The sequence below is a fragment of the Muscardinus avellanarius genome (assembly GCF_963383645.1).
Source record: "Muscardinus avellanarius genome assembly, chromosome: 20".
In the NCBI taxonomy this organism is placed as follows: Eukaryota; Metazoa; Chordata; class Mammalia; order Rodentia; family Gliridae; genus Muscardinus; species Muscardinus avellanarius.
Window position 1 is genome coordinate 34,099,040 of NC_137806.1, and position 12,390 is coordinate 34,111,429.

Sequence of the window (12,390 nt, forward strand, 5' to 3'; positions counted from 1 at the left end):
TCCACTTAGACCTATTTATAAAATGTATCTCTGGCTTTCTTTTTTGTGGGGATTTTTTTTTTTTTTGCTTTTAAAATATAAATGTTGCTATTTAGCCATCAGCTAAATGATTTGAATGCAAACTCCAAAGTCCCCAGTTAAAGGTATAAAATCTGCTTCTACCCACCCCAGCACAACTGCTTCAAGTGTTTTTCTCCTATGAGTAAAGATAATTTTGTCACTTATGAACCACAGGCACAGCTCTCGCCTCCCCATGTGATAGAAGACACCCTCCAGAGTCAAAGCTTCCTTTGTGCCATTTTTAACACATTGCAGACAGTAGACAGATCTTGGGAGAGCAGCCATCACCCTCATCTTCCTGTAGAAGCAGGCAGGGCTACGCCTCTCCCCGCCCCAGTCCTCCTGCTCCGGGCTCAGCGCTCGGCGGGGCCATCGGCGCAGGCAGCCGGCTGCTCGGCCACGAAAGGCTCGTCCTGCTTCTGGTCCTCCTTCATGCCGGCGGCCTGGTCTGTGATGGAGGAGAAGGACAGCTGGTCGTGTTCAATGATGTGCACTTGGTCTTCATCCTTGTCCTTCTTCACATAGAACATTTTCCTGAACTTCTTCAGCTCGTGGAGTTCGCAGAAGGTTTCCAGGACGACCAACATGGCGATGAGGCCGAGGAGCAGGTAACCTGCAAGGGGACAGGACAGCATCCCAGGGCGATTTAGTCACAGGAAATCAAGAAACCCGGGGCCGACCTCCTTCCCTCGCCAACAGAGACGTGAGTGAACACAGTCACTGTCTTATTTCTAAGGTCTGGGGAAGTTTCTAGTTCTTGGCTCAAAGAGGGCATGGTGGTAGAGGCCTGTAATCCCAGTACTTGGGAGCCTGAGACAGGAGGATCGCAGGTTCGAAGCCAGCCTCAGCAACTTAGCGAGGCCCTCAGCAACGTAGTGAGACCCTGTTTCAAGCTAAAAATAAAATAAAGTAGGGCAGGGACGTTGAGAAAAGGTTTCAATCTATCCAGGGCATGTTTTTTTTTTGTTGTTTGTTTGTTTGTTTGTTTTTGTGTGTGTGTGTGGTTTTTTTGGTGGTGGTACTGGGGTTCCTGGAAACCCTTCTACTTCAGGGCTAACCTCCCAGACCTACTTTTTTATATTTTTATTTGGAAACAGGGTCTCCTAAGCCAGCACGGCTCCACCTGTCTCTGCCTCCCAAGCGCAGGGATTACAAGCGTGCGCCACCTCGCCTGGTGTTATCCTGGGCATGTTTTTAAGTCTTCCATATTCTTATCATCACTACTACAGAACGAGAAGTTTAGTAATAGAAATTACTTTTAAAGCTAACTTAAATCCCTTGAAGAGTTGATGTCGGTATTGAATAGGCATTTGTGTGTGGCTACTTGTACGGAAACCCAACTCCAGCAGCAAAATGAAGCTTTCTTTCTGTGATAGTCGGTTTCTGGACACATGGGCCACTCACTGGACAAATGCTTGTTTCTTTGCTGGGAATTGTACCCAGCGGTGTTCTACCTCTGGGCTAGATTCCTATTCCTTTCTTAAAAAGTTCCTGAAACAGGGTTTCAGGTCTCACCACGTTGCTGAGGGTGGCCTCAAACCTGCAGAAGGCCTCCTAAGTACTAGAATTACAGGTGTGGGCCACCCCGCCGGGCTCTTGTTTCTTACTTGTAAAGGATAACAGGGTGAGTCCTTCAAATTTGTGATGGGAAAATGGCCATTTTAAGTTAATTCCAACATTTTTAAAGTCAACTTCTAGAAAGCAAACAATCAAAAAATATGGAAAGAAACAGGAAAAAGATAAAATGGAAACTTCTAGGATAAAAAAAATATTCTAATTTTATGGCCCAGCAAAACATGTGGGGAAGATTTTCAGTGAATACATGAACTGGGAAAGCGAGAATGGGTGGCCCAGTCAGAATCTGAATGCAGAGCTTTGGGACCTTTGGGATGTGACTGCAGGCTTGGATAATAATACAGGGCATCCAATGTATTTCAGAAATGCAAGGACATCGTTCATGAGGCTGACTGAGAATGCCCTGTTCTTCATCATTATTTAGTGAGACTCTCAAATGCTTACCAAAAAAAAATGCTAAAAACTGAGTTTCCAGCAAAAGCTATGGGATTTTATCCTACCTACAATTAACACACCTTTGGAACACTGGCTTGTTAGATACTCAAGTTCTTAACACTCAGACCATACTCCCCCTGAGGAGAAAGCCCCAAACACGTGGTCTCTGTCCTAAGAAGCAGATGTTTCGCAAGGACTTAGTGTTCTGGGAAGAACTAGGAAGCCAACTCGCTGGACACAGTGAGAATATAGTTTACCTAGAGAAATGCGGATAGCCGCCCAACATGGCTTTAGAAGCATTCTGCTTCCCTAAGTCATGAAAAAAAAATGAAAACGAAAATTAGATAATTAGCTGCTACATGGGGGAGAATGTAAGATAAGATCGTGTTTGTTCTGCTCTTGAAGCCACACAGGGAATAAAAGGCTCCTATAATCCTCTGGCCGAGCCACCCCGGGAGAACTGAAACCTCCACCCAGATAAAGCAGGTGCCTCCCAGGCTCCTCACACCCTCTGGAAAGGCCCGGGCCACACAAAGGGCGCATTCACTTGGGGCCAGCAACCCCACTTCTTGGAACTATTATCAGAGAACAAACGACATAAACGCACAGCGATACTCACTGCCAGGTTACTTAGAATACGCCCAATTGAGACGCGGCCCGACCAGCCAGCAGCAGAGGCGAGGCTGGGTGGTGGCGGCCACCTGGTAAAAATAGACTCTAAAAACGGTACTTCGGAAATACCAAATCCTCCGCGTGGAAACTTGCTTTTTGTTTTTGCCTTTGCTTGTGTTTTAGGGGACGAGGACTGGACCCAGGGGTGCTCTACCCCAGCCCTTTCGTATTGTTTTATTTGGAAACAGGGTCTCACTGAGTTGCTGAGAGCCTTTGCTAAGTTGCTGAGGCTGGCTTCACGCCTACAAGTCTCCCGTCTGAGCCTCCCAAGTGTTGGGATGACAGGCCTGGGCCACCATCCCTGGCTCTTCCTTCTGGAACCTTTTGACCAACATCCACTGCGCCCGCAAGGAGCCAGGCACCAAGGGAGGCACAGAGGAGCCATCGGTGACGTCTTGGTTCGTGACGCGCCCATGTTTTAGCGGAAATGTTCAAATACACGCAGTTCCATTAAGCATTTCCTGGAGTTAAGATGACAAGACAGGGCCAGAACCCAGCACCTGAGTATCGACTCCCATCTCCTAGAAGCCAGGGCTGAGCAGAGGCGTACTATGAATAACTCTCCAGGAGGCAGAAATAAAAACCACGTGTGTCTGGCACCTGCGAGTCCCTCCCTGCGTCCTGAAAACCACAGCAAAGGCTCCCAGAATGCACCAGCCACTTCTCAAAATGGATGACGAAGGCTGCCCCAATATTATGTTTTGGTGGCGCACGCTTGTCATCCCAGTACTTGGGAGGCTGAGACAGGAAGCTCACGGGTTCGAAGCCAGCCTCGGCTACCCAGTAAGGCTCTCAGCAACCTAGAGAAACCTTGTTTCCAAATAAAAAATAAAATAGGACTGGCGGATTTAGCCTAAAGGTAGAATTCCCCTGGGTTCCATCTCCAGTACCACAAAAAGCAAAAAAGAAAACAAAACAAAATGTTTAAAGATTATAAGTGGCTGGCCTTTTGAATTCTCATGCCTACTTTATTTTTGACATATAAAATTCTGAAAACAGAAGCCGGGCGTGGCGGCGCACGCTTGTCATCCCCGCGCTTGGGAGGCGGAGACAGGAGGATCGCGTAGGTTCGAAGCCACTGCGCTGGCTTAAGAGACCCTGTTTCCAAATGAAAAAAGTGTAAAAATAGGTCTGGGAGCGTAGCCCGGAGGTAGAAGGGTTTCCAGGAACCCCAGTACCAGCAAAAAAAAAAAAAAAAAAATCTGAAAACGGTTAATATTAGGTACCTTCTTCGAAGAACGAACCAGATGAAGAAACAAGGTAAATGGACATTTTGAAAATTTCTGGCAGATGAGAGAACTGTTCAAAGCCTCGTTTCCCAGTACTTAATCAGGTAGAACAGGTACTTTCTTAAAAGTTTGTTATCAAGTACTCTGTACGGCTGTGCGTGTGTGTGGGGGGGGCTTGTTTTACCTCCAACCTATACCCCCAGCCCTACTTTTTTTTAAAATTTGTAAACGGGGTCTCACTAAATTGCAGAGGTCCTTGATAAATTTCTAAGGCTGGCCTCAAACCTGCGATCCTCCTTCCTCAGCCTCCTAAATGCTGGGATTATAGGAGCGCACCACCATGCTGGCTTGAATAGCCAATTTTCACATTGCCGTTTATAATGCCTATCACATTATTAGTAAGAAATTGACCAGTAGTTTTAAGATACCTGGGAAAAATAACTAAATAGTAACCTGTTTTTCATAAAGAGGTTTTTCGGGGGGGGGGCTTTTAAAAATTATTTGTTTGTATGTTTTGTGGTACTGGGGACAAAACCAGGGGACAGTCTACCTCTGAGTTACACCCTCCGCCTTTTTCAGTTCTTTTTATTTTGAAACAGGGTCTCCCTAACTGGTGGAGGCTGTCCTCAAACCCCTGTCTCAGCCTCCCAAGTGCTGGGATTCCAGGTGTGCGCCCTCCCCCCGCCACCTGGCTCTGCAGGAAGAGTTCGGAGGAACGCGCGGCCACAAGGTAACTTGTCAACAGGGAGGTCAAGGGGTGCCTACAGATGACTCTGTTTTGTAGACAGAAGGAGGGAGCACGGACGGCAAACGGAGCGGCCCGGACTCACACGTGATGCCGATCTTGTAGAGCTCTCTGAACTTCTGGTTGTAGCCCTCCCCGGGGACGTAATCGCCCAGGCCGATGGTGCTCAGGGAGATGAAACAGAAGTAGAAGGACTCCAGGAAGTTCCAGTCGTCCTCCAGGACGGAGAACACGGCGGCCGGGATGAGGAAGAAGCAGGACATGGTGAGGGTGCCCAGCACCACGGCGTGCACGATGGCCACCGCCTGCTTGGAGAAGCCCCAGCGCACGTGGACGTACAGGACCGGCCTGCGGGTGACGTGCACGGTGACGCGCTGGACCACGGCGGTCAGGAAGAGCAGGGTGAAGGGGATGCCGATGATGGAGTAGACGATGCAGAAAGCCTTGCCGCCGTCCGACAGGGGCACCGTGTGGCCGTAACCTGCGGGCGAGAGGCTGTGAGCGGGTGGGCGAGCCTGCGGGGGCAGTGCCGGGGCACTGAGCCCAGGGGCGGGCTGCCTCTGAGCTGCACCCCAGCCCTGCTTTATTTTTTGTTTTCTGAAACAGGGTCTCACTCGATTGCCGTGAGCCCCGCTACTTGAGTCTATGACCTTTCTGTTTCAGCATCTCATTCTTTTTATTTTTAGGTTGTGGGTGTTGGGGATTGAGCTCAGGGCCTCAAATGTCCTCTACCAGGGATCCATCTCCCTAGCCCTGGGAAAAAAGCTTTTAAACAACCCCATGTCTACTGTCTACCTGTGTGTGTGTGTGTGTGTGTGTGTGTGTGTGTGTGCGCGCCTGCGCGCGCGGTACTGGGGATGGAGCCCGGGGGCATTCTACTTCTGAGTTCCACCCCCAGCCCTATATATTCTTTATTTTGAAGCAGGGCCTCACTGAGTTGCAGAGGGCCTCACTAAGTAGCTGAGGCTGTCCGTGAATCACAACCCGCCTGTCTCAGCCTCCCGAATGCTGGGATTACAAGTGTGCGCCACCACGCCCGGCTCTACTGTCCACCTTAACCTCCCTCAAAAGAGGAGGGCCGTGGGGCTTCAGGTCTGACCTTTCAAGGCTGAGAGAAGTTAAGAGTGGAGAGCGAGCACTCGGGAAGTCGGCCTCCACAGCTCAAGCTCTTCCCACAAACTGGCGTCTGGTTTAGGGCTGAAGAGCAAGATTCTTCCACCCCAGGCCAGGAAAACTCAGTGGGGGACCCCCACTTCACCAGGGCCCACCCCCTTGCACCCCCAGTAGGATCCACAGGCGTCTCTAAAGGCTAGTCTACATGCACATTCAAAGCTAGTCACTTCCGGAATATTCTAACCCGAATGACTAACAAATAAAGGTGTGTTGGCCGATAAGAGCTGGGGTGGGTGGGAGGACTCAGTCAAGATACGGACCTCAAACAAACCCGAGGGTGGGCCCCGGGACTGGGACCGAAGCTCAGCCAGTCAGAGGGAAGCCACTCCTTTAGGATGGCTCACCCAATTATAGGGCTAAATGGCGCCCGCAAGAAAACATTCCCCCCTTTTGCGTTCCCAAACATTCAAAGATGCCATAGGCTCCCCAAAGCAGCACCGAAGCGAGTACATCAGGACCAGTGGCAGCGACGCGCGTGGGTTTTACTTCCCGGGAGGTTTGAGGCATTCCCCGATCGCCAGACAAGAGAGGGGCGGACAGACAGCCAGTCTGGGAGGGAGATGGCAGCCGAGCACAAGGTTGGCAGGGCTGGCGGCGCGGCCATTCTTAACACCTCGTGAGCGCTCACCCAGGAGCGCAGCGTGCCCCGACAAGTCAGCCCAGGTGTATTTTTAATGGCATTGGATTTGGAAAAACCTACCCGCGAAAACCACTGAAATGTACTTTCAAAAGTGGATCTTGTAACTATCTCTTGTTTAAAGTATACAACTCCAAAAAGTCTTGTTTCGTGCCTAGGGGCCAGGTCCACGTGACTTTTAAAAGGCTTCTTTGAGTATTTGTACTGGGGTTTGCAGCCAGGGACACTCTACCTCTGAGCTACATCCCCGCCCTCAGCCTATTTATTTGTTTGCTTACTTATGTATTTATTTTTGCAATGCTGGAGATGGAAAGGAGGGGCATTCTATTGCTGAACTACACCCTCAGCCCTATATTTATTCTTTATTTTGAAACAGGGTCTCGCTGACTTGCAAAAGACCTCACTAAGCAGATGAGGCTGTCTGCAAACCGTGATCCTCCCGTCTCAGCCTCCTGGATGCTGGGATTACAGGCGTGCGCCACCACGCCCGACTTTTTATTTTTTATTTTGAAACAAGGTCTCGCTGAGGTACTCAGACTGGCCTTGAACCTGCAACCCTCCTGTCTCAGTCTCCCAAGTACTAAAATTATAGACGTGTGCTGCCGTGCCTGGCTTTTGATTATTCTAATAGACTGTCCCAGAAAGTGCAGTTTATGAATGAACCACAGCAAGTCCTAGGAAGCCTCTGAAATCTATGCAAACATGTCTGTCCAACCATAGATGATTTATTTTTCCTATGGAAAAAAAAAAAAAAAACAAAGAAAGCCTACATTCCCCAAAGAGGAACCATGTCCCCACATGGTTAGACACCATTGCCCTGAGCCACCACTTCTGAATCTCTCTCATCCCTGCACACCCCACGGTTCCGGGGATGCAACGACTCATTCTGAGCATGGTATTTAAAGAGAGGGGTACAGAAAAACACAAGGGCTGGCAGCGGCGTGTCAAACGATGCCCACGCAGCCCACAGGGCAGGAAAACGTGCACGTCTAGTTCTGAGGGAAAAGTATCAGACTCATTCTGAGTGAAGCGGCCCCCATCTCGGGAACACCAAGGGCTAATCGGGCTACCACAATAGAGCACCTGGAAAGCTCTTCACAGATGGAGCTACGGTCCTGAGACTGAGTACCGGGGGTGATGTCACTCACGGGGCTGGCTGCGATGTAGGGCACAAGAAATAAAAAGATAAAAAGGAGACCTATAGGAACAGAAAGGAAATGTAAAAGTGTCATTTTTATTTTATTTTATTTTGCGGCACTGGGGATGGAAGCCAGAGGCATTCTACCTCTGTGCTACACCCCCAGCCTTCTTTTCTTTATTTTTGGGGGTCTGGGGACGGAACCCAGGGGCATTCGACCTCTGAGCGACACCCCCGGCCCTATTTTTTTATTCTTTATTTTGAAACCAGGTCTCACTGAGTTGTGGAGGGCCTCACTAAGTAGCCGAGGCTGTCCGCGAACTCTGATCCTCTGGTCTCAGTCTCCCGAGTGCTGGGATTACAAGTGTGCGCCATTACGCCCGACCCCCAGCCCTATTTTCTATTCTTTAGTTTGAAACAGGATCTCAGTTGCAAAGGGCCTCATTAAGTAGCTGAGCTGTCCTTGAACTGCGATCCTCCTGTCTCAGCCGTTGAATACTGGGATTATAAGCATGTACCACCACACCTAGCTAAATTATAACTTTCATATAAAAACCTAATGCTAAAGTGTCTCCACCGTTACTTCCCAAACCAGTTCTCTTTCCCAGACCTGACTCTCCCAAATTCCTGGGAAATCTGTAGATCCTAGGGTTAACTGAAAGAAACTATAATTGTCCTGGGCATTGTTAACAAGACAGGTAGGATACCTTGAGAAACCTATAATTTAGGACACTCTCCAGCTTATCTGTTAATCAGATAATAAAGACCTCGATCAGCCTGAGGACTCTAAGGATTACCAGACCACCATAAGTGTCTCGGGATTACCGAACAGCAGGTCATCCTCACTAAAGCTGACTGGATCCCCAGACCACCAGAAACTGCCTCAGGGACTCCCGAGCCGAGTAGATCATCCTGCCCACCCCTCACGAAAGTCCCCATAAGAAAAGAGTCCTGCACTCCCCAAAAGGGCTCTCTCTCTCTCTCTCTCTGGAGATGGCCCACATTCTCCCTTGATTATATATTTCCTACATTACTAAATGAACTCTGTCTACATCTCTGCATGTACCGAAATTCTTTTCCGTCACATTAGCTAAGGACCCTGCCGATCCCGAGTTCCTGAGTTGGGGAGTGGGCCCGTCACCCCAAAAGATGATCAAGAAGAGACTGCAAAGGGTAGGTTTAACTTTGGCAGGGGTTTTACGGAGGAAACATAAGATTAGCTTAATCTGTTGGCAATAGTCCACGATTGTATTACTTTTTTTTGGAAGTAACATTTTTATAAGTTAGCTTTTCTAAAAGTATCCCACACCTAATTCACAGAGCCCACCTCTCTTCTGTACCATCTGTTCCAATAAAATATAGTTTAGGTTCTAGTGTGTGTGTGTGTATGGGGGAGGTGGAGGGAGAGGGAAATAAATTTCTAGTTTCAAAACATTTTAGGAGCCAGCATGGTGCATACTCCTATAATCCCGGCATTTGGAGAGAAGGGTCACAGGTTCAAGGGTAGCCTCGGCAGCTTAGTGAAACTCTCAGCAGCCTAGCACAATCCCATTCCAAAACCAAAATAATAAAGAGGGCTACGGAGTCTAGCTCAGGGGTAGAATACCCCTGGGTTCAACCCTTAGTGCGACAACAATGACAGGTTTAATTTTTCTTCTCAAAATTTAATCTCTCTTATTAGAATGTTAGCTAAGTCTCATTTCCTAAAATCTTATCTCCAAGTGAGGAGGGAGAAGAGAAGTAGGCAGGTAGGGAAGAGGCCTCCATAGACAAACTTAATCTCCTGAGGGGCAATGAACACTAATTAACTTCCAAGGCTCCTAAAAAGAGACCAGCCGTTCCAAGGTTCAGAGATAAGAATGACCAAAGCTTCACAAAACCATCTGTTTACTAATCAGCAAACCCAGGAGACATCACTGGGGCAAGTCTGATACCTCTACTGAAAGGAGACCCCTCAAAGGACATGCAAATACCCTATGCAAATTTTAAGAACTGCCTCCCAGACTCCGAGTAATAGAAGACATGCAGAGATATATAAACTCCTAGACCAGTCACCAGGACGGTTACCCACTCTGGGAACCCCTCCCCGTTGGGGGCTTCTCTCTCTCTTGCAGGTCGCGTTAGCTTTGAGAGAAGGTGGGGTGCAATTGAAGGCACTTGGCCCGGGCTACACTCGGGTAGTGACCTGAAGGCCTCCACTGGACATCAAGGCCGACCAGGGCCCCTAGGGGTGACCTGCACTTCTTTTCTGGCAGATCGCGTGGACTCTGGGAGAAAGCAGCTTGCAACTGAAGGCATTCGGCTTGGGCTCCCCTCAAGTATTGTCCTGAAGGCAGCTGCTAGAGTCCCGACAGCCCTTGAGGGTGTTCGGCCACTTTTCCCTATGCCCTGCTGCTTCCAATAAACCCTTTACTCCCTTCCTGCCATCTGCGGGTGTCATTCTTCGCTTGCCGCAAACAAGAATCTGGTAAGGAAACGCCTAGTTTCTTCTCAAGAAACCCCGTTTCATCTTAAGGAAATGCCGTGTTTCTTCTCAAGAAACCCGTTTCACAAGCAATAAAGATGATAATCACAAGACTCTGGCCTCCCTGCAAAATGTCATTTTCATGCCATAACAGAATCCCACTAAGCAATTAAAAATCACCAATGTGCACCCGGGCGTGGTGGCGTACGCTTGTCATCCCAGCATTCGGGAGGCTGAGACCAGAGGATCGCGGTTCTCGGACAACCTCAGTTATTTAGTGAGGCCCTCCGCAACTTGGTGAAACCCTATTTCAAAATAAAGAATTAAAAAAAAAAAATAGGGTAGAGGGTGTAGCTCAGAGGTCGAATGCCCCTGGGTTCCATCCCCAGTTCTGCAAAACGAAACAAAACAACAACAACAAAATCACCAATGTGCAATATTTATGGGAGGCCATGTTTTTTCCTGATGTTTACATAATTGCTAATAGAAAATAAAAGGTAAAAGGTACACCTCATCTGTGTTTGCCACACTGAGAAACTCATCCTGGGCACGGTCCACACAATTATTCTTTCCAATAGCTGCCGGGGTGTGCCAGGTGGAAAATCTCTGGCCTATTGAATACTAATGAAATGCTAAATAGCTCACTGGCATGAAGCCAATTGATTCTCCAGATAAATCATGAAGCAAAGCTTATTTTTCAAATCTTCTAATCACATTAGAATCCATTACAAGCAAAATTTAATAAACCTGGCACATTTGGGGCCCTTTAAATTTTTCTAAGGCTTCTCATATACTTTAGGGGCCCAAAAGACTGCGCCTAACAAAGTCTGCTGAAACTGACTTCCATATTTAGCCAGTCTCCTAGGATGACATTCCTACCTATTGATGTTTTAGTGTCTCCGCCCTCCCCTGTTGGTTCCGTGGGATGGCTTTTGTACTTGTGGGGAATGAAGGCGGTCATGGACAACGTGTAGCTTTATGGATGGCAGGCCCCTATAAAACTTGGCTGTATTAACCACAACAGCCCTGACAGTGTGTGCGTGTGAAGCCCCAGTGTGGGGTCATGCCACGCTAAACATGAGACCTCGGTTTTTCCGGTATGGAAGTCCTGCTGAATGAGGTCCAAAGTAGAGAACTTTTGTGGGCCGCTTTAGTCCAGGAAAACAAGTCACTGATGTGAGACTTCTTCAGCTGTACTGGGTGCTTAGTTAGTTAGTTAGTTAGTTAGTTAGTTTGTTTGTTAGTTTATTTGTTAGTTAGTTAGTTTGTTAGTTTGTTAGTTTGTTAGTTTGTTTGTTTGTTTGGTGCAACAACAGGAATGGGATTAGCTGCAATGCTTCCTTGTCTGGAAACAGGCTTGCCAGCCCCGGTGTCTGACTAAAGCTCTCCGGGGCCCCATTGGTGGTGAGGGCTGACCTGGGAGTCCAAGGTCCCGAGAACCGGGGGCTCAGACCCTGGAGGGCAGGAGAGGGAGGAGTAAGCCCGCTCAAGAGGGAGACTGCACCCTTCCTCGGCCATCTGTTCTCTGGCCCTCGGCACATCGGGTGGTGCCAATGCCCCTGGGGAGGGCAGATCTCCTTCCTCAGTCTCCTCAGTCTAGCCTCATCTCTTCAGACAGATCCTCCCAAACGCACCCAGAAATAACGCTTAACCAGCCAGCTGGGCAGCCCTGAGCCCAGGCATGTCGACAGACAAACTGAACCACTAGTTGTAAACTGTAGCTTTTCTTAGGTAGGTTGAGGGCCACAGGTCAGGAGAGAGAGCTGCCCAAGAGAAACCTTGTTACTCACGAGGCCAAGAGTGTGGGAGAGCACGCAGGGCTGCCCATCAGTCGGGAGACAAAGGGGTCAGGGAGGGTCTGCTGCGGCCTCTGCAAGGCCAGGGTGAAGCAGGGCCCAAAGGGTAGGGTGGACTGGTCTAAAATTCCATGGGCACAGGGATACAGGGGTGTCTCCAGTAGTCTGGTGCCTGCACTATTTGGGGGGGGCAGAGTTTGGTGGGGGCAGAGTCAGTGACCCAGAAAGAGAGAGAGAGAGAGAGGGAGAGAGAGAGAGAGAGAGAGAGAGAGAGAGAGAGAGAGAGAGAGAGAGAGAGAAGCGTACCAGACAAAGAAGGTAGTCAGTAGATATGGGTCTGGGAAAAGCACACGTTCAGGTACAGCCTTCACCGTGTCCAGGAGCTGATTTAGTCTGGAAGGCAGTTTGTCTGCACCATCAATGCCCCAAGATGCCAAAGTCCCAGAATAAAAAGACACCAAAGACG

General features: G+C 48.9%; 1 protein-coding gene across 1 annotated transcript in view; it reads right to left on the minus strand.

The window, feature by feature from the left end:
• Window positions 1-403: 403 nt before the first annotated feature.
• Window positions 404-12,390, minus strand: part of KCNK1 (potassium two pore domain channel subfamily K member 1) — a gene marked incomplete at its 5' end in the record, with an annotated part of 28,511 nt that continues 16,524 nt past the window's right edge. Inside the window, 2 exons of the mRNA XM_080717073.1 lie at window positions 404-673; window positions 4,802-5,197. Of these exons, the coding sequence (XP_080573199.1) occupies window positions 414-673; window positions 4,802-5,197 (656 nt within the window). The 3' untranslated portion in view covers window positions 404-413. The remainder of the gene's footprint in view (window positions 674-4,801; window positions 5,198-12,390) is intronic.